Here is a 26,829-nt window from a genome sequence, read left to right as displayed (position 1 = left end):
ATGAATATTTGAGATAAATAATTTCACCAAGAAAATTTACAAATAGAACCTTTATAACAGAAAAATATGCATGTCATAAAGCTGCTGTCATAACTTCACACAAGTCCTAGTTTACACAAATCATAACTTGACACCTTCCGACAAATGGGGTCTCACTTACTAAATATTAAAGGGAAGAGCCATTTTGCCGACTTCTCTAATATTGGGTCGATTGATAAATATGCAAAGCGGATTATTTTCAACAAACGAAACGCAACGAAACGAAGCGAAACGAAACGAAATATCTAGTCAACAAGTACAACTACTATTATTTAATTAGTAAATAATGGAATTCACGATTGTTCAAAAATCTGTTAGTATTCTAGTCAGACAAATCTTCACAGTACATATATTTATATAAATAGTGTACGCCTAAAGTCCTGTAAGAGTTATAACCAGAGTCTCCTGGAGGGGGAACGGGAATTTGTGTATAGATCTATACGGGGTTGACACCCTGCACCTTCGCTGTTCGCTACAGATAGACCGGCCAGTCTAGGGTGACAAATGTCTTAAACAAAACCGATGCCTGAAGAACGTCATAACGAGCACTCCGTAATATTAGTATGGTTATAAGGACTCACTAGAATATATCAGAAATGTATTGATACAGATTTCACTTTTGGTTTACAAACAACTATGTTTTGGTTTGTTCAAATGAAACTTTTCTACACAAGTGTTATGGTTTTCAAAGCTACTATTTTATACATCAGAAAATATAGGATTTTCTAGAGGAAACAATTATATACGATTTCGAAAACGACTAACTAAGACACACATGCAACTATACTCGAGTTGAAACAAGTCATACAACTATTTTGATAAGAAAATATTGGATTTTCTGGATTTCTAAACTATCATCAAAGTTTTATACAAAAATGCTTATGAACTCACCAACATATTTTATGTTGACGCTTTTCAAACGACTTGTATTCTCAGGAAACCAATAAGCAGGTTGTGGATCGCGGACTCAAGATTATTTTGCTATATTTTGGATTTGCTTACTGATGTCTCTTCTGTGTAAAATTTGAGAATATGAACATGATGTAAAACAATGTAAGCTTGTTATATTGATGTATGATGTTTGGATTTGCTATGTTTCATTTATATGCAATTGTTATGATATTACGCAATGAAGTCACCCGCCTCCGGACGATTCCGTCGTCCTGGTCCGGGGGTGTGACAGATTGGTATCAGAGCATTGTTTATAGTGAACTAGTATATCTAGCCATACAAGATATAAAACTATAAATACAATGGGGCGAAAACACTCTGACTAAAAGTATACATACTTGCTAGAACCGTATCATAGCAAGAACAAAACAAGATAACTTAAAGGTTGAACACTACAGTCAAACCTGGGCAGTTATGTAATTATATCTGGGATAAATATAGCCTGATCAACTATATTTATCTGAGGTATGACCAACATGTGTTCAGGAGTGGTAGTGGTGTTGCAACAAGTCTAAAGTTGCCCAACTTGCTGCCCAAAAGTTTTAAGGACCAAACCTAAAATAATTGAAATACTATAGGAGTATTTTGGCATTCTATCTATTTTCTCGTACTCATATATTCTTGCACAGACGACATGCCAGGCTTTCACCTCCCCGGAGACCCTTACTTTCCTAATCAGGGGAATGGGGGTTGGATTGAGGAAGACCCATAAGAAGACCCCGAGGAACCCATGGAGGATCCCGAAGAACCGATAGAGTTTGAAGAAGAGGACATCGATGAAGAAGTCGAGGAAGATGACGAGGAAGAGGTTGAGGAGGACGAGGAATCGGACGCAGATTCTGAAGTTATCAACCCTCCCTACATGGCAAAAGTACCACCGCATAGGATGGGCTACAATGACACTACACCTCCTTGGGCTGACAATATCGAGAGATGGGGCCGACGTCAGGGTCAGCAACCACCATTTGGGATGAACCGAGGTTACTACAACCTCCAGCATGGAGGACCAGCGGATCGCGCACTCCCTGTCGTGGTCAGACGTATTAGGGACATTGGTGACCAGGCTCAAGTGACCACCGACTGGGTAATGCAGATGTTGGCGGCTATGCAGGTTACAGATGCTCGCACGCGAGACCTAGAGTGAGACTTCTACCAAATGGAACGGCTCATAGAAGATCTTGCCACTGCACGAGCGGAGGTCAGATAATACCAGGAGAGACACACTGCGCTTGAGGAACGTGTACGGATCACCGAACGTAGATTAGCCGAACTTCAGGGCGCGTCTACCTCATCGTCAGCACCACCAGGCCCTACTCGTTGCGACTAGTATCTGTTTATTTGCTACCGTATCGGTTTTCCTTTGTGCAATTCCCTATGTGCTACCGACAGCATGAGTAAGTGATTACACTGCCCATGGAGTCGTTATTCTATCAGATTTTATGTCATTTCATGTATTGTATGCCTTATAAAGGCAAATTTTCATGAACGCAAGGTATTATTATCAATGAAAAATGAATGTGTCTATTTTCATATGATGTGTTGCCTGTTATGTTCGATATTATTAAATGTGATTTTATGCACACACTTGCTGGTATACAACCAAATCACTGATACTATTCTATAAACCAGAAATCGTGAAATAAAATACTTTGGATACTCATTGTCCTTCTGATCCATGACAGAAAAATGCCGAGGAGATCAACCCGTAGGAATAACAACACAGCACTACCACCGCCGCCCCCGTCGGAAATGAACTCTGCGGCCTTCCAAGCGGCAGTTTCAGCCGCAGTAACAGCGGCTCTAGCTCACATTCAAAATGGAAACAATGGTGGTGGGAATGGCCTTCCAAGCGGCAGTTTCAGCCGCAATAAGCAGGTTGTGGATCGCGGACTCAAGATTATTTTGCTATATTTTTTATTTGCTTACTGATGTCTCTTTTGTGTAAAATTTGAGAATATGAACATGATGTAAAACAATGTAAGCTTGTTATATTGATGTATGATGTTTGGATTTGCTATGTTTCATTTATATGCAATTGTTATGATACTGCGCAATGAAGTCACCCGCCTCCGGACGATTCCGGCGTCCTGGTCCGGGGGTGTAACATCCTCAAGAAAATCCTATATTTTCTTAATAAGAGTATGATAATACCAGTTCCTTCTATGACCACTTAATTTATACTAGCTATATATAAACCAATATCGAACGGGCAGTTAATTGTGTGGATCCGCCCTAAGCCCACAACCAAACAAGGAACAGGAAATGAGGCGGAAACCACACACCCAACTGTCTATCGGATATTCTTCATATATAACCTTGATGCATAAACTAAGGAAATTATAGAATTAACAAGGAAGGTTCGTTAGTTGAATGATAAATCGATTGCTTGTAAAATATTGATATTTGTCCTGGAAAATCCTACATTTTCCATAAAAGTGAGTTGTTGTCTTAACTGTTCAAAAACTGAAAAGTACAAGTATTTTCCATACTTAAGTTGTTGAAATGTAGCTTTATTATCAAATAAAACTAGTCGAAAACGTGTTGTTCTGTATACTGAAAGTGATGTTAATACCCTCCTGTGATCACTTAGTACATACGAGTTATAGACATCTGGATCGAACAGACAGTCGATTGGGTGATTCTTCCCTAAGCCCACAACCAAACAACGAACAGGAAATGAGGCGGAAGTCATACATCCCAATGCATGTCGGATGTTAATTTCATATCACCCTGATGTATATACTAAGTAATCACATAGTTACTAACTCTGATGACTGTTTGTTAAGTATATTATTACGTGAACGAGTCGTTTTTTTCCATGTGAGTTCTTATAACCATGCTGATATGACACATATCCTGATCCGACGCTCTTCGGGCATCGGTATCGTTTATGATATTTGTCACCTCAAGCCCGTTGGCCAAGCTGTTGCAAGCAGCTTAGGTGCGGGATTGTCAGTCCTGTATAGATCTATACACAAACTCACGCTCTCCCTCCAGGAGACTCTGGTTCCTAAGGAGTAGACTTCCCAAAAGACGTGTCTTACAATTTGGTTCTCTCAACGAATTCACGAATAATACAATGAAAACCCTTTCTGGTAATAACATGTATCCTTGTAAAAATAGTATATTTGCTCCATAGTTCATAAGTTTGTTTCCGTGTTAGAAACCTATGCTTGTAAAGTTTGTATCTTAACGTGTTTGTAAAATTGTTCGTAAATCTAGTAGTAACAATGCTTGTCATGTTTAGTAAGTTTTACGTTCAAATGCGTGTTAACGACAAGAAAATATAATAAAAAAATTATATTTTTTTAAACACAAGATTACTTGTGTTTTACTTGTATTCCCCCCCCCCTCCCCATAAAAACATTAAAAAGTTTGGAAAAATATGGGGTATGAACTCACATCTAGTGCGTGTGCTGGAATAAGCTAGTTGTAGAGACGATCCACGGGTAAGCGTACGCGATAATAACGTTACCCTAAAAATAATTGTATTCGTCGTCGTATTTAAATTAATAATAAATTAATTTAAATAGTGTGATAAATAATTAATTAAATAAGTAAAGAGTACTTACAAAAATTAATTGGAATAATTGGAAATGTCTAAGGATGAATTTGGTGGCAAAAATGGAGTTTTTGGTGGGAAAGGGGGTGAATTCGGTCAAGCTTGAAGATTTGAAGATTTGAGTGTGTGTTCTTGGTGTTATTGGTGAGAATAAGAAGATTTAAAGATCTTCTGGGCAAAAGCATATGAGTTTTGAGAGGAAATTTGGCAAGAGTTCGGTGTGGAAATGAATGAAATAAGGATGAAATCGGTTGAACAAATATATATAGCAGAAGGGAAATCGGTCTTAGTGGATTGGGCCTTGGAGTGTTCGGTCCTTAATGGGCAATTTCTTTGTGTGTTCGGTCATACCAAGACCGAGAACACTTCTTGTTTGATTTAAATGGCCGAACACCCCGTTTTGATTTGATTCTCAATACCGAATTCATGGTTTGGTTTCATTTCCTTGACCGAATTCTTGATTTAATTCTATTCTAGGAACGAATTCATCAATATATATATATATATATATATATATATATATATATATATATATATATATATATATATATATATATTTATGTTTTAGCCCCTTTAACCTTTGATTTATATTAGTTTATACTCACCTAAATTACTTAGTTTACATACCATGCTTAGTTGTAACCTTATAAACAAGCTCTAAAGGCTATAGAGGATACAATGCAACAAGGGTTGCAATGTAGATTCATTTGTGCTAGGTTAGGGTTTGGACTTTACAAGGTTTAAAATTTCGAGTTGTGACAGTAGCCCATGGCGTTTCAAGGAAAAGACCACGGGGGTAGCCATGGCAATTGTATGTATGTTATGTGGTATTTTGAGGAACTCACTGAGCGTTGGGCTACGGTTTTCAGTTTATGTTTCAGGTACTTCTGTTTTCAAAGGGAAGAGTTTGGGATGATTGCAGAGCACACACCACATGTTTCTGCATTTTGTGATTTACTCTGATGTTGATGATGTATCAATACATTTTGATAACCTTGGTTTTATGACAATGATATGGTTTGATGTTTTATTAATCTAAAAACGAAATATTTTATGGTCTTATTTTTGGAACGTTACACTCTTTTACGTTGTCTTCTACATCTTATTTTACAATTTTAGTTTTTTACAAATTTGATTTGAAAGAAATATTTTTTACAAGTTTTTATGTATGTTTTACAAGATTTTTTCGTTTTTACAAAAAGAAGTTATAATTCTTTTTATGCATTCATTTTCTTGCATGTGAAAAGTTGTAAAAATATATAACAATGCGTCTTTTTACGTATTTGTTTTTATAATACAAAAGTAACTTCTTACATATAATTAAAAACTCATCTATTATAAATAATGTCTCACCGTACTGTAACCTATTCTAAAGTTCCTACGAATCATGTTGCAACTTTTCCTTTAATATTTTTTAGACACAACTATAAAAATGGTCAATGTGGTATGTATTTTTTTCGGGTTTTTGTTCAAATCTTGACTTTTTTGAATTGATGGTCCTTTTGAGCTAGTTTCGTTGTGTATTTGGTATCTCCGAATATTAAAATTACAGTAATACCCTTGGAGAATTTATTTTTTATTTTTTTTAAAATCTACTACTTATTTATTTATTTTACTAATTAAAAACTAAGAGGGTGCCCACCTACCTCTCTCTCTCTCTCTCTCTCTTCAGGTATATGAACACCGAACACATGTTTGTACCCTTCTAACCTTCCTCAATAAAAAGCAATTCATTACCACCACCATCTTCTTCGCCTAGATTCGTCTCTTTCCATACCTACAACCGTCCTAACATGTTTGATTATACTCATTTATTGGACCAAAAGATGCAATCTGGAATGGTTAGAACTTAGAACTTAGAACCCTAAATACGAACAAAGGGTTTTCCATTGTTGAATATGGATGAAAAGATTACCAGCATGTGCTTCTCCGATTTTGCTCTATAACTTAACTCCAGATTTCATCTTTGGTTTTAGACCTCTCTCTCTCTCTCTCTCTCTCTCTCTCTCTCTCTCTCTCTCTCTCTCTCTGGACTTCAAACGGTTTCTTTCTTACTTTCTTCAAGGATTTAATGTGTGTGTGCTTAAGAATGCAAGAACTTATAAACCAACTACACCCAAAAAAAAGTGTTCATGTTATTGAAGAACCCATAAATTGATTGTGGAGTTTTTGTACGGGCTTTCCAGGTTTTATTTTCATGTTCAGGAAATTTTCCAAATGTCATATGGGTTTTCCATGTTCGATTTTCATGTTTAGGAATTGTTTTAGATATGTGTTCTTAGTTCCGTGTTCTTGGGTCTAAAAATCATTTGTAAGGTTTTGTTTTGTGAGTTTTGATGTTCAAAACATTAAATCATCATACATTAAGTTGGAGATCTGACTTGGGCTTTGATGAACAAAATGAAGATCATACTTGAATTTTGATGACACGATGAAGATCGGATATGGGTTTGTTATTGAAATCTAGGTCTAACACACACAAATACACACCTATACTTGACTATAAAATCGAATGTGAGTGTAAGATATATTAAATAAAATCTAAAATTGAGTTCATACACAAACACATGAACTTCAATCTGAAGTCAAGTTGGATCAAAACTGGAGTTTGAAGATTGAAGAACACAAGAACCAAGAACATGAAATCATTTTTCAAGACCAAATCCAAAGATCGAAGAACACAAGAACCAGGAACAAAAAATCATTTTTGGTCCTGATGTATGTTTAAGAACACATCTGGGATTTCACAAACTCAAAGGGTTTTCATGATGTTCATAAGAAATCCAAGAGAGAGAGAGAGAGAAAAGAGGTGGGTCCCTTCTTATTTTTAAATTAAAAAAATGAAAAAAAAAATGGAATATAAATTCTCCAATGGTATTACAGTAATTTCAATATTCGGAGGGACCAAATACGCAAAGAAACTAGCTCAAAATGACCAAAAATCCAAAAAAAAATCGAGGTTTACACCAAAATCCAATAAAAAAAATACATACCACAAAAACATTTTTGCAGTTTTGTATATATTTTACAACCATAAACTATTTAATTAATTCCAAATTGATAACCACGTTGCCTCTTTATAAAACTCTATTATAGGTTATATATTACATTAAAAAGTCGCCACTTTTATGGTTATCCTATAAAAAGGTCAAATAAATTAAAAATGGAATGGCAATAATGGAATCCAAATCATACATCATTCAACCATTATCTATGGATCCCCTTTCGGATCTTTCCCTGTCAAGATCAAAGTCACTCCCGATGGTCCCATTCACTCACCCAACCATGGTCCCTTCACTTCTTTATTTAGTGTCTATGCATTTGGTGCTTTCCTTCACATATATCATCATGAATTTCTAAAACATCCTCTTAATACGAAATTTATCTTCATATATGAAGTTTTTATCTTTTATTTATTAATTTATTAATAGTGATTTATAAAATATAGATTTTTATATTATATTGTCCAAAATATTATATTTATTGTTCGTTACAAAATCTACCTATTTCCCCACAAACAATTATTAGAAAAATATTTTTGGGTGAGATTGACAGTTACCTAAATATTATTGCAATTTGTCTAGTTAGTTAAAGACATATCATGTACTTGATCATTATTTAAAAAACATACTTGAGTATACATTAATCTAAATCCAAATATTGTACTCTTTTTTGGAGGAAATAGGTAGTAGCAGTTGTTTGACTTTAGTTGCCATGTATTTTTATATTATAATTATTTATTTTTATACTATTTAAATAATATAATTGTTAATTAATGATACCTCTTGTATATTTTAATACGGTTAAATTATTCCCAAAAAGAACCACATAAGTTGATATTTGTTTTTAATTAAAGCTGTCAATTAAATATTTAGGACTAAAACCAAAAAAATAACAACATGGTATTATTTATTTGATTATTGTAATAACTTGCTTTTTTCGTTAAAATATTAGGTTTGCAATTTTTTCGTTTCAGAAAATAATATTTTGTAAAATCTGTCTGATTATAATATTGCATTTTTATTTTTTACTACAGTTTTCTATTTTTAAAAGTTTGTTCAAGTTATAAGTATGAAAAATTTTGATAATATTATTATAATTAGATAAATTTTTCTTAATTTAATAATATAATAATAAATAAAATATCATAATTATCAAATCAGTAGATAATAAGTTATTTTTAGATATCTAATTATTTAAAACTAAATTGGAAAAAAAAACTAGTTGTTTCATTTATTGTTGGCTATTATTATTTTGTATACTGGTCCTATATATAGAGCCACACACGAACAAAACACACACAAGTGGCTCAAGTTAAGGTCTTCTTCAGCTCCTTAAACCCTTTGAAGCTCTTATTTGATCACATAAAAATGGAGAAAAGTAAATCATTTCCAAATTACTCGACTCCATATGTTGAAGCCCGGTTCGCGTTTGAGGATCGAGACAAGTCGTTTAGCTTCAATGGGCCCGGAGACCGAGAAAACCCCGAAGTGAAGAGAAGGAAAAGAGTGGCTTCATATAATATGTACACCATGGAAGGAAAACTCAAGTCTTCTTTAAGGAATAGCTTCAAGTGGATCAAGAACAAATTTTCTGATAATTATGGTTCTTGAAGTTGTTGATTTTAATCTCGTGTGTGTACATATATGTGTTTGGGTTTTTTTTTTTTTTTTTGTGTGTGTTTTTCGGGATTTTTCTCTTTTATGTCACTTAATGTTGGTTTGTGTAGATTTAAGGTTGTTTTTAAAACTCGGGAAACTTTATCTTAAGATGAATAAACATCGAGGATGAGAACTTACGCCATCCGTTTGTTTACATTAATGATAATTTGTTTTGCAATCCATGGATTGTAATCAAATCGTCAAATTACAATCTAAAGTTGCACAAATAGAGCGGTTTTTCCAAGCTTTTTTGGACCGGGTCAAGTGGTAATATGATCGGATCACTCGAGTCGTATCCGAACTGTTTGCAATTTTTGATATAGGACTACTCCTCAACCTAGCTTTATCAATGGGTTTCTTGAATCGGGTTCGACAAAAACCGGACCACTTTTTTATCGGATAGGTTTGGAATCTTTTTTTACAATGCAATTATTGAAACTTTTATAATTCTATCTATTCCGTTTTTTTTTAAGTACTAAAGTTTTACGTTTGTAAATTTATCGTGCGACTTTAAGGTCCTCATCTCAAATTAGTAAAGATAAATCACAATTTCCACCAAACAAAAAAAAATGATATGCATGAATAACTTGTCACCTTCTTACAACTACGCCACTTATGCAGGACTATCAGATTTATAATCGTAAATATAAACAATATATTAATTGTAATTTATAACATTAATAAATTCAAACCGTTTATTTTAAATTAATCGGACAAGATGGATAAAACAGACCAAATAAAGCCTTTAACCAGTTCATTATCACTCCAATGTTTCAAACCCGGGTTGGCCGGACTTGGCCTTTTTTGGACCTGTGTCGACCGGGCCCCGACTTTGGACTGGCCCGATAGTGTGTGTTTTATGTTATAAAGAAAATTTACCAAAGATACAATCATATAACAATTTTACATAGAAAAAAAAAAAAAAAAAAACCACTTAATCACATGAACAATAATTTGGTTTATTGGTTTTATAGTTCATTTATAAAACAAACCCAAGAAAAACATATATAAAGTACCACAACACAAAAAATAGAAAAGAATTATCCCACAAAAAACCCTAATGATCATCTAAATTAAAGAGTTTCGATATCTTCTCAATATCCAAATGTCGAAAATCGACATTAGACATGGATCGACGATTGAGACCATTTCGATTCTCTTCCATATTATTAACGGTTTGTGTGATGGATGCGAGTAGAAGCGGGAAATTTTTTATATTTTTTAAAGCATTTGGGTGAGCTTCGGTTCTTGCTGCCCGATTATTGGGTGGATTTGAATCGAATGCTAAAGTAAATGGTGGGGAGGGTCCCATTGTTAAGTTTGTTATCTTGCTTGATGTGTTGCTACTTGTGCTTTGACCTGTTTCTTGTTCTTGGCTTACCGAGTTTTTGTCGATATGTTTCTCCTGCTGCGTATTGAAAGGACAAAATGTTATGAAACTTGATTATTAAAAATAAGTTGGAAATTTTAGAAAATTTCATATTGATCTTGGATTTTCGAATTGGTTTGTTTGACCTAAGAAGTCTACTTTAAGGAAAGAAGAGTGTGTTACATGTCGTTCTATGTGAATGTTTGTTGTGTTGTGTTGGACAGGAGTAAAATTAGGTAGTTAAGATATTAACAAATATATGTAACTAAGTAATTGTTATTAACCGTAAAGGGCTGAGTTATTGTGAGAACTAAAAAAAACATCTGAACTTGCGAACTCATAATCAACTCATCATTTTTCAACACCAAAAACATCAATCTTCTCCAAATTGTACGTCTAAGCCATATCTAGGCTCAAAAAAAAAAGTTGACGATTTTTTTTTTTTTGCTGCTTTTTTTGTATGACTGCTGATGAGCACAATCAGCAGGAATATGGACTACTGATTGCTCATCAGCAGTCCATATGGTTGTTGATTGTGCACATCCGCAGTCCATATGAACTCGTAAGTTCTCACAAATCTTTTGGAACCTGTTCTAGCCGTAAAATTAATAATTGTTATAGTAAATTAAAAAGTTTGTACAAAACATTGTCCTTATCTTAACTATATATATGTTTAGAGAAAAGTCAAGGTTGGAAGTTGAAAAGCTGATAGTTGATTGATTGCGATTCACAAAATAAAATTAATATTTATATGGTTTAAAATAAACCACATGATCTCAATGGGTAGTACCCGTGTATTGCGTGAGTAACAGTGTGTATCATTTTCGATTTAATTCTACTTTTAAATTTAACTATAATTAATTCATTTCTTTCGTCAATTTTTAATTCCAGGCATGATGGCTGCTTCAAATATCAACCATTTGTCTTCAATGGTACGTCATTATTAATTTTATGTAAATTTGGATTTCAATTTTTTTTTAACGATTGTTATTGTTAATAAATCTATAAATTACTTATTTAGAAAATTTCTAATCATTGATAATTCGATTTAGGTTTTACATACAAGACCATAATTAAATTTTTTAAATTATTTTAAATATATTCTTTGTATATTTTTTTGGTTTAACACCATAAGTTAGATAACATGGTTTAATGCATTAAAAAAGTCAAATTAACATTTATCTTGAATCACATGAAAACGGTATCCTCTTCTATAAGAGATATATAAATATAGACACAGATATAGATATACACAGATACCTCTTTAGATGATTCGGAATATTCGGTCGAGAGTTCAGAAATGGAAACGTTTCTTGCGTGACCCTTCCGAGCTATCCTTGTTCGTTGCTTGATTTTTAGAGTTCTATTCCTTTGAAAAAAAATACACAAAAAAAAAAATTTTGAATTTTGAATTTTTTGTCCCACCCTGAAAGGTGGGACCCACAGAGACTTGCTCTCGATCTCTCGTCTGCACAAAAGACGTAAACGCCCTCAACGTAGCCCTAGAAAGCTTGTCGAGTCCCATCCCACGACCGGACAAGATTTCTATGGCTATTTTTTTGACAAAGAGGTTGAGGGAGGGCATTCACGTCTTTTGCATAAATCACATGTAAAAATCACAAAAGGGGAAACATTACATACTTCTTTGCATCATGGAATTGAATCGGGACATCCTCGTCTTTGTTTACAACGGGCAAACCCAAGAGGTCGCATGCTAATGGACTTGAAGAGAAAAACTGTCAAACATCAAGTAAAAAAAAAAAAGTTAAAAACCACAATCACATCAAATAAACAAGCAGGACCCACGTGAAAGCAAAATATGTTTATTTAAACTGACATTGTCTTGGAGGGCAGAAGTGGAAGTTCCACGGGATTCGGGGTCCAAAGCCAGAAGTGTGGTCAAGAGGCCGAAAGAAGAAGAGGGAAATTTTGTGAAAGCTTCTTGAAAACTTGGAACATAGTTTTGTGGTGGTCTGAAGGTTGTTGGTGGCTTGATTTTTTTCCAGTAGTCTTCATGAGGGGACCCACAAAGCTTAAAGATCCTGTGAAGCTGCTCAACCTGCAAACATAAGTATTTAGCCTACTGTTTCTTTTTTATTTATTGGACTTTAATGGGAACGTGATTCTTTCTTTTTTATTTAATGCACAGAGAACAACTTAATAGAGAAAGCCAGGAAGAAGAGGCTTTTCACATTAACTTTTATAAAATATATATTTTTCAGACAACATTTCATCCGCATAGCACTTAAAAAGAAAAAAAAAAAAAAAAATTATTTTTGACTTAATGGACTTAATGAGGACAAAGTAGAATATGGGTGTTTCTTATGTACTTAATATGAAATAACGCCTGAATAAACAAAGGGTTTCCCTGACTTTCCTCGTTAAGTCCTAAAATTTTACAAATTTGCCCCGATTTGTTTTTTCCTTCCGTTTTCTCCAAACTCAAATATTTTTCAGGGTTAATCTCATAAAAGACCTTATATTTTGAGTTTTTTTTTCCAGATTAAACCTTATCTTTATTTTTATTATGAAAAAGACCTTATATTTTTTCATTTTTTTCCGAAAAAAACCCTCAACCTTCTAAATGTGTCCAAAAAAATCCTAAACTTTTTTAGTTTTTCCTGAAAAAAAAAACCCTCATATTTTACAACTTGTTTTGGAAAAAAAAAATGGCTAAAAGGGCCAAGTCATAAAAAAGGGTTAATCTCAAAAAAGACCTTATATTTTGTGTTTTTACGGATTAAACCTCAAATTTATTTATTTTGCCTTAAAAAGACCTTGTATTTTATCATTTTTTTAATCTGGCCCTTTTAGTCATTTTTTTCCAAAAAAAAAATTGTAAAACGTGAGGGTTTTTTCGAGAAAAACTAAAAAGGTTGAGGGTTTGTTTGGAAGCATTTAGAAGGTTGATGGTTTTTTTCAGAAAAAAATACAAAGTTGAGGGCTTTTTCAAAAACAAAAATACAACGTTTTTTTCACGCCAAAAATGAATTTGAGGTTTAATCCGGAAAAACACACACACACACACACACAAAATATAAGGTCTTTTTTAAGATTAACCCCGGAAAAAACGAAAAAAATGAAAGGTCTTTTTCATGAAAAAAATAAAATTGAGGTTTAATCTGTAAAAAAACACAAAATATAAGGTTTTTCATAAGATTAACCCAAAAAAAAAACATCATTTATCCAAATCGGAAAAATGAATAAACATATCGTCAAAAATTTTAGGTTAAGCTAAGCAAAAAGAACGACTTAACAGATAAAGTCAGGGAAACAGTTTTCAACATTAAGTCCAAACTTTCAGGAATAAAACTTGGATATTTTTTTATTTTTTGTGAAAAAGAAAAGTAGTATTAAGTAGTAACCTCTGTTCTTCCTGGCATAATGGGCCTACCAACAAACATTTCAGCCAATAGGCATCCAGTGCTCCAAAGATCAATTCCAACTCCATAATCTGTAGTGCCTAAGAGAAGTTCAGGTGCTCTATACCAAAGTGTCACAACTCGACTTGTAAGAGGTCTTTTTTGTTTTGGATTGTAGTAATTTGCAAGCCCAAAATCGGCTATTTTTAGCTTTCCATTTTTGTCTATCAACAAGTTTGATCCTTTGATGTCCCTGTGTAAAATCCCTCTTTCGTGACAGTGTTCAAGACCAGAGAGCAACTGCTGCATATAGCACTTCACCTGTTTTTTTTTTACAAAATAAATCAAATTCTGTAACAAAAGTTCTTAGGGAATGTATTAGAAATAGCAACAAACATCCATTTGTTTATGTATATTGTATTAGAACAACATACTGATACTACTTCCATTTTCTGTATGTTACAGCTTTATGGTTTTCCTCTTTTTTTGTATTAAGGCGTTTATTTTGAAGAAAGTTATCCTTTTGACCATTTATAGCATTGTGCTTTCGATTTTTTTTTTCCTGTTACAATATTGTTATCTATACTAATAAATGAAAATCTTTTTTGGCACATGTCATTTTCTGGTTATTTTCAATTAAATTTTTTCCACATGCATTTTATGGGTTTATTGCCTTTTATTATTTCCTTTGTTTATTGTTTATGTGATAAATGTCTTTTAATTTCAAAAAACCCTAAACCCTAAACCCTTATAAATTCAATAAGTGATTCACTTTAACATCCTCTCTAATAAATGAAGGTTTTTTTTGCCACTTGTCACACTCTCATTCAATTTGCCAAATGTCATTTTGTGATTATTTTGAATTAATTTTTTTTCCACATGTCATTTTATGAGTTTTTCTATTTTATTAAATTCTACATAATATTTTAATGTAATAAATATTAATTTCACTAATAAACTTACCTTTTAATTTCAAAACTCCCAAAACTAAGGCCCATTAGTTTTTTTCTTTATTTAAATTATTTGTTTAAATTTAAAAGATAAAAAAACATTTTCATTATAATAAATCATTATTTTTCTTATTTTCTTATAAATTCAAAATTCTCAAATATTTTGACTTTTATATTTAACTTTTTTTTTAAATTAACCCATGTAATACATGTGTCTCACACCTAGTAAACAATAAACAAAGGAAATAATAAAAGGCAAAAACCCATAAAATGTCATGTGGAAAAAATTTAATTGAAAATAACCGCAAGATGACATGTGGTGAAATGTCTTTTAGTTTCTAATATTCAGTAATTGACTCACTTTCCTTATAAATTCAAAATTCCCAAATTCAGAAAAGTCTTTAGAAATTTGTGATTCAGGACAATTCTTTAAAATATGTCAATAATTTTTTTTTTTTTTGTATAAATTAAAGTACTTACTTATTCATCATTTCTATCGTATTTATTTCAAAATTTCACTTTAAACAGCTTAATGTTTACACCTTCATATTTAACTTTTTTTAATCAACCCGTGTACTACACGGGTCTCACAACTAGTTTGAAATATATATCCAATTATAGAAATGAAAATTGTTTTGTATATGGATAACATTGCTATAAATGGGTAGATTTTTCAAATTACAATGTTTTAATAGGTATCATAAACAAAAATTTTGTTGCTATTTCTTGCATTAAAAAGGGTTTGAAGATCTGAAAGTGTTAAAAGGTTGACCTGTGGTTCTGTTAACCTTCCTTCTGGACGAGAAATAACTCTGGTTAAGTCTGATAGCATGTACTCAAAGACTAGATAAAGACTATATTGCATTCTAGATGTTGCAAGACCTTCAAGTTTGATAATATTTGGATGATCTAGTTTCTGTAAAATGATAATTTCTCTTGCCATAAACTTCACACTTTCTGGCTCTGATGTGTCAAAACGAACTTTCTTTAAAGCAACTATCTTTCCTGTGTCTCTATCTCGAGCTTTATAGACATTACTATATGTTCCATGGCCTATCTACAATCACAACAAAAAGATACTTTTTGATAATGAACATGAATCAAGAAGAGAATACATATTTGAAACGATTTAGTCAAGATTATGTACTTACCTTAGCAAGCTTATCATAAGAATCAGCGGTTTTAGATGCCAGATTAGCCAAAACTTCTCTTGGAATATTATCAACAAGCCATTTAGGCCATCCATCAATTAAATCATCTGAACCAATCTTCTTACCAACAACAATCCTTTGAGAAACATTCCCAATTCCTTCTCGATTAATCATCATATCATTCTGAACTCCTCCTTCCTTCCTCGTATTACCATCATCAACTTGATTATTATTCTTCTTTACACTATTCTGCTTCACAGGCATTTCAACAAACGGTTTCTGTGCAGCATTGGGTTTTCCCCCAATTCCGCCTGTAACATACCCATTATCAGCTTTCAACTTATGGAGGCCGCCGCCACCACCACGAGACTGTTGGCGATTATAAGTTGGTGAGGGCTTTCCCTGAACGCAACCCATACGTGGGATTTTTTTGGAGTACCGAGTATGTGAAGAACACTAAACACTGATTTCTTCAAGGCATCATTGATGCCCCTACTGAACAAACAGTAATGCTATGAAATTAGGTGGCGTGTAAAGGCAAGATTGTGAGAAGACAAGGATAATGATGATGATTGGCAAAATGGGAACACTAACTTGGGTGAAGTTAGTATTGGATAGAAGAATCGAAGGAAAAGACAATGGGTTGATGATGGATAGGCCGGCTGATGGGGAAAAGGACGAGAAACGGAATCCATTGACGTTGGGATCGGATTTGGGGCTGTGATTACGAGGGGGGTTTTGAGTGCTAGGGAACAAATTCTTCTTTGGATTTGGCGGGCACAGAAAGCTGTCATCATCCCGAAACCGTTTGAGAATTGAGATCCTCACCATCCGCCTCAATACCGGTACCTGCTGTTTTCAAATATGAGAATATCTATAATAATAATATTTTGAGTAAATTATACGAATAGTCCTTGTGGTTTGGGTTAATGTACATGTTTAGTACCTAACTTTTTTTTAAAAAATTGGACCACCCTTATGCATTTATTTATATCTTTCATTTTATTATTTTAGGGAATGTTTCGGAATGTATTATATTTTGTTATAAATTAAGGTTTATATTTTGCAAATTGTAATGTATTTGGTTATATGTACACATAATGCATAAACAAAGGGTCTCTCTTTTATGTCGGCTTGAATATCCAGCCACCTATCAAAGCACAATTGTTAGTTAGAGTCTCGTATGTTAGTCGTTGTTGTAACTTACCAATAATAATTACACCAAGATTATGTTTGCGAAACATGTTCAAAGAAGTGTCGTACATATCATCATGTTGAAATAAAAGTTAGTTTAATCTTTTATTTTTCTTTTAAAAAAACAGTAATCTTCGACAACATTTTGGAGTACAACGTTCTGCTAATCCGTTGTTCATCGCGTTCCAAACAGTTTGTTGTATTTCAGAATTAAACAACTCATTTTGAACATATTGAAAGGTCAGCTAAATACAAGGGAATAAGCATATTAACACCCTACTACTAGTTTGCAAAGTTATATAAGGCTAAAAAGAGCATTTTATGGTTTTTGCTTCGAAAAATCAGTGTCATTCCGGACTCATTATTCGTATTTTTGATTAGTGTTTCATATTTCAAACTACATTTTTTTTGGCTTCTTGCACTATAAAACTATGTCTTAAAGGTATCTAAGACTTGAAAGAACATTCTATGGTTTCCGCTTTGAGTATTCGATGTCATTTCGGACTATTGTAGTTATTCGTATTCCGGATTAAGACTTCACATTCCAGACTACACTTTTTTGGCTTCTCACCGTAAAATTGAAAAAAACAAGTAACATTTCAATATTGACCGTCATATTTTGTAATCAATTATTTCTAAACGGGTTGGTAACAGTTCTAATAAGCGTAGGTTTTTTTGCCGATATACCAAAAAATGAGTTGCTTTTATTAAATTTAATTTCAGATGTTAGTTTATCAATATACTAATATTTTAACCTTTTTAACAAAAATAGAATAAAACTACACTTCTTCCACCCTCCCCACACATGCTAACAGTAACAAATTACCAGAGACCTCAATCTCTATCCACATCCTAACGAGGGAATAAAAATTCAACACTATCATCATCCTCAATGGAAAATAAGGATCCCCTCATTTCGAATCGGAGATTTTTCTTTCATTAAACTATTACAAAATTTCAAATTACGAACATGTGTCTTCAAACTTTACCAACAATTATCTAATACAGCAAAGTTTGAAACATATAAATTCAAATTAATAAGACAATAAATATAATAAAAAAGTGATAACATCAGTTTTGATTTTGTAATTACTCACGATCTGTTCGATTTTGTAACTTGCCTTGTTAATAAAAAAGTATTATCTACCATTATTACCAACCAATCACAAAGTATATCTTAATGTTTACGTGCTTATAAAATCAGTAAGCTGACATAATTATTGTTATACAAACAATAAAACACCTACATTTTGATATTTTAATTGCTTTCATAATTTACTCTGTTAATAAAGTACTACCCACATCAGAATAATAAAGTCAATAATACAAGTATTGTTGAGAATAAATCCCAATCTAGATCAAGACCATAAGTGCTAAGAATCCATCACATATGAAATTTGAAAATGAATTTCATCTATTTGATAACCAAATACGCCATAAAATATGAAATGTAAAAATTGGCAAGAATAATCAGAAGAAATCACTACTAGAAGTAGTACTAGTGTTTCCAAACTCTCTAAGTCCATTTCTATATCAAAAAGGATTTGATAGTATTGTAGTCCAAAATAACATCTACTAAAAAACTAAAAACTTATAGAAATCCACTCCAAAATGATTCTAAGAAAGTTGTATAAAAGTCCCATGAATCAATTTTATACATTTTAAATTTACCTAAATTTGATGCAACTTTTTGCTGGCTATCCATATGACTCTCAGTCAAATCTTCCATGGCATTGAGTTGCCAAGATCAAAGGGACCTAAAGACTCATTCTGTACCAATAAAGTAAAATCACAAGATTAGCTAAAAATGCTATATGGGTGGTATTATGACATGACATCATCTATTAAAATAAGAATAGTAATAAATAAAATCATATACCCAGTTTATGCCTCTTAACCCAAGGCTTCTACTGTCTTCATTATATTGTTGGGGACCAGAAGTATCTTCAGCATTCGCAGCTTGTCTGTCCCCCTATATACAAAAATAATTAATTCATGTCACACAGGTGATTCCACAACCTTTCTAGGGCTATTTTGGTCATTTCCATCTTTTGCACATACAAGAGATTGAAAGCGAGTCTCTGTCTCACCTTTTTGGGCGGAACAAAAAAAATGTAAATTTTGTATTGTGTTTGGCGCCTGTCGCTGACCAAACGCCAAACACGGTACAAGGCCGTTTATTACGCACGGCCTTGTACGCCAAACACAGGACAAGGCCGTTTATTATGCACGGCCTTGTAGAGTGTTTGGCTTGCATTGGATTGGAACTGATGTCAATGAAGAAAAAAAAAGGAAACCTCTAGAAGACCGGGGAATTTGAAGGAATTTGAATTAGAATCATGAGTAGCTCTTGCAACACTGACACGAACATTTTTGGTAGATGAGGAGAATTTGCGGAAGGAAAAGGCATTACAAGTCTGTTCAGCATCCAATATAGAGAGTTGAGGTTGAGGATCGTTTTTCATTTGTTGTGAAGAGATGATGGCATCGAAAGAATCAGAAATGAATGATTTTGGGTCAAATTTATTCATCTTGGCTTGTAAAGATGCTTCTGATAAAAGTCCACCAATGCTTAAAGCAGTTAAACTATCATCCCATTTAAATTGTGGTTGTGGTTGTAGTTTTCCTTGTAATGATGCTTCTGATAGAAGCCCACCAATGCTTATATCGGTGATTAGAGAAGTCTTTTGAGGCACTGAGTGTTCAGATACAAGTCCACCTATGCTCAAATTGGTCAACTCATCATCCCATGGTGATGTTGACCGTTCATGGCTTTGACCCATGTTGACTTTTGCATCCTGTTCACACAAAAAAAAATCAAGAGAAAAAAAAAAAAAAAGGTGAAACATTGTTGTATAAATACACATTTAATTGGACAAGCTTTTTAGGGCTAATTCACATTATAAAGATGAGGAGGAGGGTATTCACGTCTTTTACAAAGACAAAAACTCAAGCAAGAGCATAAAAATGGGGCCTAAAGGGGAAGGGTGATGATAGAAAGGAATATTTACCACATGCTCAGTATCATCTATTTCAGCTGTTGCTTCTAGAAGCTTCTTTTCTTCTGTAGTCTCAATCTGTTTCTGAATGGTTTCAGATGTTACACAATTATGTGGAGAAATCCTTGAAGGCTCATCATCAGAGAACCAGCCATAACTACAAAAAATGAAACATTGTTTTTTCAGTTATTTTTAAAGCTATAAAGTTCAAATGTGTTGAAATTATCAGCTTATATTACCAAAAAAAAAAAAAATCATTTTCATACCATGATGGAATGAAAATTAACAAAATGGATTGATTACAGTCGATTCCATTCCATCAGGCAAAACAAATATAGCCTTTTCTCTATTCCAATGGAATAAGCGATTCCAATTCCAACATATGAGACACTAGCACTGGAAAGGGAATTGAGGTCAAACCTTAAGCGGAATACAGCAGGACTTTCAACAGCTGTGTAAACATCTCCAGCAGTAATAGAAGTGTCCTTTGATGTCCATTTTCTAGTAACAGATGTGTGTTGTCTGAGGTGTGATTCATAAGGTAAAAGCATGGGTTCCCCTATGGCTATGCTTGAAGCACCCCATTTTGTATGGATGTGGTTGATAACAGATGATATCTTCTTTCTAGCTCTTAGTGTCAGTTCAAGGAATGGATTAAGAGCATCCTGTAGAAATGTTTGTATTATTGACATAAATATAAATAGTTCAATTGGCATTTGGTTTGTAGAATGTTTTGGAAAGAAATGAAATCTAGTAAAGAAGTTGGAATTTGAAGGAATTGAAATCTGGGATGCGTTTGGAATGGAATTGAATTCCAATCCTTTTAAATCTGTCCAAGAATTTGGACAACAAATATAGGCAAATGATAGAATTTCCCTTTATTTGTGTTATAAATATATGTGATTGGAATTAACTTATACAATACATGCAAAAAATATTACATTGCCTTTTTGTATTTCTTGCTCAATAAACTTTCTTAGAAGAAGAAAAAAAATTATACGTATTAAGATGGAAATGCTATTTTTTTGAAAATATTTATTCTAAAAACTAACTTCAGTTAAAAATAAAGGGTTTTATGCAGAAAAATCTCATTATTTTGGGAAAATTTTTGATAAAGTCCTAAATTATTATTTTTTTTGAAAAGAAAAGTCCAGATTATTTAATTTTACACAATAATGTGTCATTTCCTGTTAAAATAAAAATAAGGACTTTTCATTAATTTGGCAAAATATTAAATAATCGGGACTTTTCTGTTCAAAAAAAAAATTAGGACTTTATCAAAAAAAATTCCCAAAATAATGGGACTTTTCTGCATAAAACCCAAAAATAAATTATTAACATTCAAAATATATACTTTTAAAAGAAGGGTATTTGTATATTTTTAACAAGAAGAAAATGTTTGGAATTTCATGGATTTTAGGATGGAAAGTTGAAATCCATGGATTTTGTGAAGTTGAATGGAATACAGTTCTGTAATGGAATGGAATTGAATTCCAATTCCAGCAAATCAAACACCCTAAACTCACCTTCTCTAATCCTATTCGAGTAACTTCATCAACTGGAAAAAGCTGCAGCTTAATTTTTGTTGAAGGATCAACAACTTTTCCACTCTTCAATTCCAATGTTGTTACTTCTTTTCTAGTTTTTGTAGATGCTTCACTTACTGAAAGCTGCTGACTGAGTACTTCTGTATCAGTACTAAAAGGTTAAACACATACTCATATTATGAACAAATAGCAGTGTACTTTCATTGGTTTGAATATTATACATTGAAAAATCTACTCAGGTGAAAATTATTTTGTATTTTAATGGAATTTGCTAAAATCGGGTGGATTTTCAAATTACAATGTTATAAAACGATGAGATGAAAGTAGAAATTTTATATTAAAAAAAAAAAGAACAATGAAAGTTCATTGCTATTTCTTGCATCTAACACTATCAAGAAAACTAACATAGTAAAGTGAAAGAAAATAGACAAATTGTAGTAAGATGCCTAATATTGATTCTAATGCAATAATCAATATACAAAGCATTATAAGCTAAAAGTACAACATCATTAATCAAGATTTCAAGAATAAAGTTATAGAAGGTAACTGACCTGATGCTTTATGTGTAGACTTTTTTTGTCTGTTTGTGCCCTTTTTCACTTTATTTGTCCCACCAACGAGCTTTCCTGCTTGTGATATACTTCCTTTTCTCTGCAGGGTTGGTTTCATGGCAACTTTGTTTTGCTGTAAATAGAAATTAGAAAGTGGTAAATTCATCATCCTGATACCCAAGCTTTATTATCAACATATAAAGCTTATGTATTCAATTATGAGGAGTTGAGGACGAGGAGGGCATTTATGTCTTTTGTACAGACAATACCCTGTCCCGCCTTGTTTTACCTAAAGGTGGGAAAAAAATTGTGTTTTATTGTCCAAATGACAACAGTCCCGGTCTCAGTCAAACTCGGTACAACTTGTTTTGTTTTGTCTTGTCATTATCATAAATAAAAAATAATTTTTATTTATAAATGGATTTAGTAAAAGATGGCCACAAAAAGGAAGGTTGAGAGTCTATGCTCTATATTGCTCTACTACTTGATACTTGATAGTAAGGATTTCTAATTGTACTGAAACATCAGATTTATTGACTATGTGAAATCTTTAAAAACTTTATAAATTTTGTAGATGATACATGAGTATATGTATACATATAATAAATGTCCACATGCTGAAAAACATTCAGATATCAAGATAACGTAAAGTGAAAAGGTCATAGGATATAGTCATAGATGAAAATATCAAAAACTGAATAGTGCATATATGCTATTACCAAAAAAAAAGCTTGATAAGAGTCAATATGTAAGTTGCCTATTCAATAAAAAGAAATCTCATATTATGATGTATAATTATGTTGAAAAAAATCACAATAATGTACATTCTGTTTATTGATCAAGTTCCACTGCTTCATCCCACCCCACTACTTGGTTGAGCTGAGAACTCAGTTCACCTATATGTCATAAACCATCTAATTTCACTGGGTATCTGCTGTGTAAGCAACTTCTGCTAAGTTTTAACTAATTTGAATTTTTTTCTAAATGGTGTAATGTTCTTTCCTACTCACAATATCAGTCACAAGTTAGGGGCAAAATAACTAAATAGCATTAGGGTTTTGGCATTTAAGGTTGCCCAACATAGGTTAGTGCATCTTTATGCCTAGAACTTAACGAAACATACTTAGGTATTTTGATATATATCAAAACTTTTATGTTAGTGAGCAACAACTATTTTTTTAGAAAGTGGTCCCTTTTTACATAAAGGAAGTATAGTTTACACAACTTCATACAATAACAGATGAGATTTTCTTATCAATTGTTGCATTACCCTCCTTCTCTATCTCTTTCCACCATTTGATTTTAAGTAGAAAAGAAAACATATGTATGTATCATGAAATCAATATTTTCTCTGTCAAGAGGGCTTTACAATTCCTTGCCAAGCTTTGAATCTCTATGTGCATCACATATATACACATAGAATGAGCAGTAACATAATTATATAAATTAGGGTTTCAAAATTAATATTCGGACATACATCTCTATTGATTATTTTAGAACCTTTAGATACCAACCACAATCTGAATGAATTACACAGAAGAAAGGAGGGAATTATCAGCAATCGCTCAAAAAGTTCGCAACGAGGTTGATTCATACGATAAGAACAGCAAGCATTAGCATTATCCAACGAACAGCAAACTATAAAGTTCGTCATCAGATCGAATCAAAATAAAGTAAGGTTTCGAATTCCCCAAATCAAACGATTGCTTGACCTAGAACTGGCATTTGTATGTAAAATTGAACAAAAAATATGAATTGAACTGTAAATTGAGTACATCAGATCCATATAAAACAGGGATTCATTCGTATGTTTTGTGCATCATTGAACGTTTTACGCACCTCATATGAACCAGCGGAGACTTGTTAATCGTACAATCGACAACGACTGTGAACTGAATTGTTTGAAAAACGGCGAGGGGCGAAGGAATGTTGGCAAGTGGCGGGAGCTCAATGTGGATTCAAGAAGTTGAATACAAGTACCAATTTTCAAATGACCCTCGCTAATCAAACGCTTTTGCTATTTATCTTCGCAAGTAAAACACAATCACAAAAATACATAAACTTATCGCCGTTTAAAAAAAAAAATAAAAAAAAAAAAAAAGAGAGAAAATGACAAAAATAGCCAATTATCCTAATCACTTTGCGGAAAATAGCCAAAATAAATTGAAATTGCAAAAATGGCCACGAAAATCGCAGATGGAAAAGGTTCATCTGCGATTTGCACATTCCATCTGCGAATGTACAAGTACCTAAAGCATAGTTGTGCTTTAGGTACTTGTACATTCGCAGATGGAAAAGTCCATCTGCGATTTGTACTGTTCACCTGCGATTTTCGTGGCCATTTTCTATAAAAAGGATTTTTTTTTCCTCATTTTTCACTCTTCAATATAGAAAAACTCTCTCTCTCGGGGATTCCTTTTGACGATTTTTTGAAGAAAATGGACGATTACTTCAACAATCCCGAAAATATTGTTAGATTTCAACTCTTTTATATTTTAATTAACATTTATTTAGTATATGTCTTTATTATTTTATTATTTATTGTATTAGTTAGTGTAAAAAAAATTATATTGTTTGTGATAGGGTAATTTTGTTGTAACCGGGTTGATAGTTTTAATATTTGTTATTACTAAACTTCAAGTTTAAATGCTATTTTGTTAGTGGTTGTATGAATGTACAAGTAGAGACTGCGTAGAGTGTAAGAACCAACACCTCGTCCCGACAACGAAGTTTGGTACTTTTCGCATAATTACACGCTCGATTGAACCATGTCACTTCTTCCTTTACATCCATCCATTTAGTAACAACATCTGATTGTTCTCGTTGTTGTCCTTCTCCCATGTCATGGTTGAACAAAGTTGTTATGCGAGTCCATTCATCACCTACTAGGCAATACGGGGGAGCAAGTAACGATACACCATCCTTAACACTTAGCCAACATCGTGTAAGAACCAACACCTCGTTTGTCGTCCATGGCCTTTCAGAATTGGAACCAGGTACTTCATTCGAAGAACTTGCTGCATTCGACGACATTTCTAAATATGGGAGTTCGTTTCGTTTAGGTGATTTGGGTGTTTGGTTTTTAGATCTTAAACATCTTTTTATATTAATAAATACAGGACTATGCATTACAACTTTGACTACGAAATGGTTGCATTTGGACTACGATTTGCAGGTTTCTGCAGTGACTTATCATGTCAAAGAGTCATTTATGTCTTGTCACTTAAGAGTTTGACTACGATTTGCAGGTTATTGCAGTGAATTATCATGTCGAAAAGTCATTTACGTCTTCTCCCTTCAGAGTTTGACTACGATTTGCAGGTTGCTACAGTGACTTGTCATTAATGTCTAGTCATTTCAAACTTGGACTATGAATTAGAACACTGACTACAAAATGGTAGCATTAAGACTAGTATGTATAAATACCACTTATAGCACCAGTTTATTATAATGTCGACTTTATTATGAGTTCCTCACACAAATTCGAAGTTTGCTCATGCAACGAAGTAGATTGTTACTACTGTGATTCAGTCGACCCTTTTTTTACACCCTCTTCAGCCGGGCCATATATGTCAGATGAAAATTTTGAAGAATTGAATAAGGCTGAAGAACAACAAGAAGAGGACAAAGAGTCATCCCGACTTCTCACTCAACGTGGTAATGATATTGCATCGGAATGCAAACAAGCTCAAGAATGGATAGACCTCAATAAAAACAAAATCAAAGAGCATGAAGAATGGATAAAAAAGACTAAGAAGGCAATCAAAACGACTGAAAAATGGCTTGCTGAGAAGGACGAGCAGTTGATACACATTATGGTGCAAAAGGATCGTTTGGAAGACAAAATGAGAATTATGGATGACTATATAACAATGGAGAAAGAGAAGTACCCATTGCAGTTCCCTGAGTTTTATAATTAGTTACAAAATTGTTGTAATATTATCATGATACACCTTTGGTTGCAAAAGGATCGTTTGTTGTTGTTTTTTTAAATAACATCTAGTAATTGTTATAATCTGCAAACTAAATTTTATAATATAAAAGCTTCATTAATTGTTATAATCTACAAACTAAACTAAAATATGAAAGCATAGCAAAGTCTTGTAGGATTTAATAAAAAAATTACAATACATAATAAGTTAACAACTCTTCATTTCAAGGTTGTTTTATATCAAAATCAGCGTCATAGGTTTGTGAGCAACTCGTTGAACCACCAATATTAAATGTCATTTCTGCAGTAGAAATTGTGCGACGTGCTCCACTACCGGACGCCCTTCCAGTACAATTGTTTCTCGTGTGTCCTACTTGACCACATGTAGAACACTCTTTTCTAATTGGACCCTCACCTTGGGATGGAATGTGGTATGTGTTTCTTGGCCTGCCTGGCTGACGTTTATCCATTATAGGTGGCTTAACAATCATCAAATCATCGAGGATATCCCATTCGGATGGCTTTGGCAAAGGGTTTATTGATTCCTCATACGTTTTCCTCA

General features: G+C 33.0%; 2 protein-coding genes and 1 long non-coding RNA gene across 4 annotated transcripts; 1 reads left to right on the top strand and 2 right to left on the bottom strand.

Annotated features, from left to right (window-relative positions):
* Positions 1-10,020: 10,020 nt before the first annotated feature.
* Positions 10,021-16,480, bottom strand: LOC145108637 (putative serine/threonine-protein kinase At1g54610). Of its 2 annotated transcripts, none has more exons than XM_079045692.1 (7): positions 16,046-16,480; positions 15,667-15,951; positions 13,948-14,265; positions 12,420-12,641; positions 12,224-12,318; positions 11,843-11,951; positions 10,021-10,618 (listed from the first exon to the last, which is right to left on the bottom strand). In XM_079045692.1, exons 1-7 carry the CDS (start codon positions 16,460-16,462, stop codon positions 10,271-10,273), a joined length of 1,794 nt encoding a protein of 597 aa, XP_078901818.1. In that variant the 5' UTR covers positions 16,463-16,480; the 3' UTR covers positions 10,021-10,270. The 2 variants fall into 2 exon arrangements, with proteins under 2 accessions (XP_078901818.1, XP_078901816.1); XM_079045690.1 differs by having other exon boundaries at positions 10,030-10,621.
* On the top strand, positions 12,514-14,478 carry LOC145108638 (uncharacterized). The gene is made up of 2 exons (XR_013708426.1): positions 12,514-12,653; positions 12,732-14,478. It is a non-coding gene; the product is annotated as an uncharacterized LOC145108638 (long non-coding RNA).
* Positions 16,481-18,676: 2,196 nt separating the features above from the next.
* LOC145108636 (TSL-kinase interacting-like protein) lies at positions 18,677-24,410 on the bottom strand. Its single transcript, XM_079045689.1, has 8 exons — positions 24,176-24,410; positions 22,337-22,469; positions 21,765-21,925; positions 20,659-20,903; positions 20,251-20,395; positions 19,537-20,037; positions 19,119-19,211; positions 18,677-19,009 (listed from the first exon to the last, which is right to left on the bottom strand). Exons 2-8 carry the CDS (start codon positions 22,452-22,454, stop codon positions 18,956-18,958), a joined length of 1,317 nt encoding a protein of 438 aa, XP_078901815.1. The 5' UTR covers positions 22,455-22,469; positions 24,176-24,410; the 3' UTR covers positions 18,677-18,955.
* Positions 24,411-26,829: the final 2,419 nt, after the last annotated feature.

Source organism: Lactuca virosa, chromosome 4 (assembly GCF_052849685.1).
Source record: "Lactuca virosa cultivar CGN04683 chromosome 4, Lactuca_virosa_CGN04683_v6, whole genome shotgun sequence".
Classification (NCBI taxonomy): Eukaryota; Viridiplantae; Streptophyta; class Magnoliopsida; order Asterales; family Asteraceae; genus Lactuca; species Lactuca virosa.
The sequence above is the reverse complement of the archived record's forward strand: the minus strand, read 5'-3'. Positions and strand labels throughout refer to the sequence as shown.

Excerpts from the sequence above, each read along its gene's own strand:
- LOC145108637 (XM_079045690.1), bottom strand. The coding sequence starts at position 16,462 with ATGGGTTGCGTTCAGGGAAAGCCCTCACCAACTTATAATCGCCAACAG. Across the intron at positions 14,266-15,666 it reads GAAGGTTAACAGAACCACAG|GTGAAGTGCTATATGCAGCA; the intron begins GTCAACCTTTTA and ends AAAAAAAAACAG. Across the intron at positions 10,622-11,842 it reads ATTCCGAATCATCTAAAGAG|CAGGAGAAACATATCGACAA; the intron begins GTATCTGTGTAT and ends TTCAATACGCAG.
- LOC145108636 (XM_079045689.1), bottom strand. The coding sequence starts at position 22,454 with ATGAAACCAACCCTGCAGAGAAAAGGAAGTATATCACAAGCAGGAAAG. Across the intron at positions 20,396-20,658 it reads CCTGCTGTATTCCGCTTAAG|TTATGGCTGGTTCTCTGATG; the intron begins GTTTGACCTCAA and ends CATTTTTTGTAG. Across the intron at positions 19,010-19,118 it reads GGTTAAGAGGCATAAACTGG|AATGAGTCTTTAGGTCCCTT; the intron begins GTATATGATTTT and ends TTATTGGTACAG.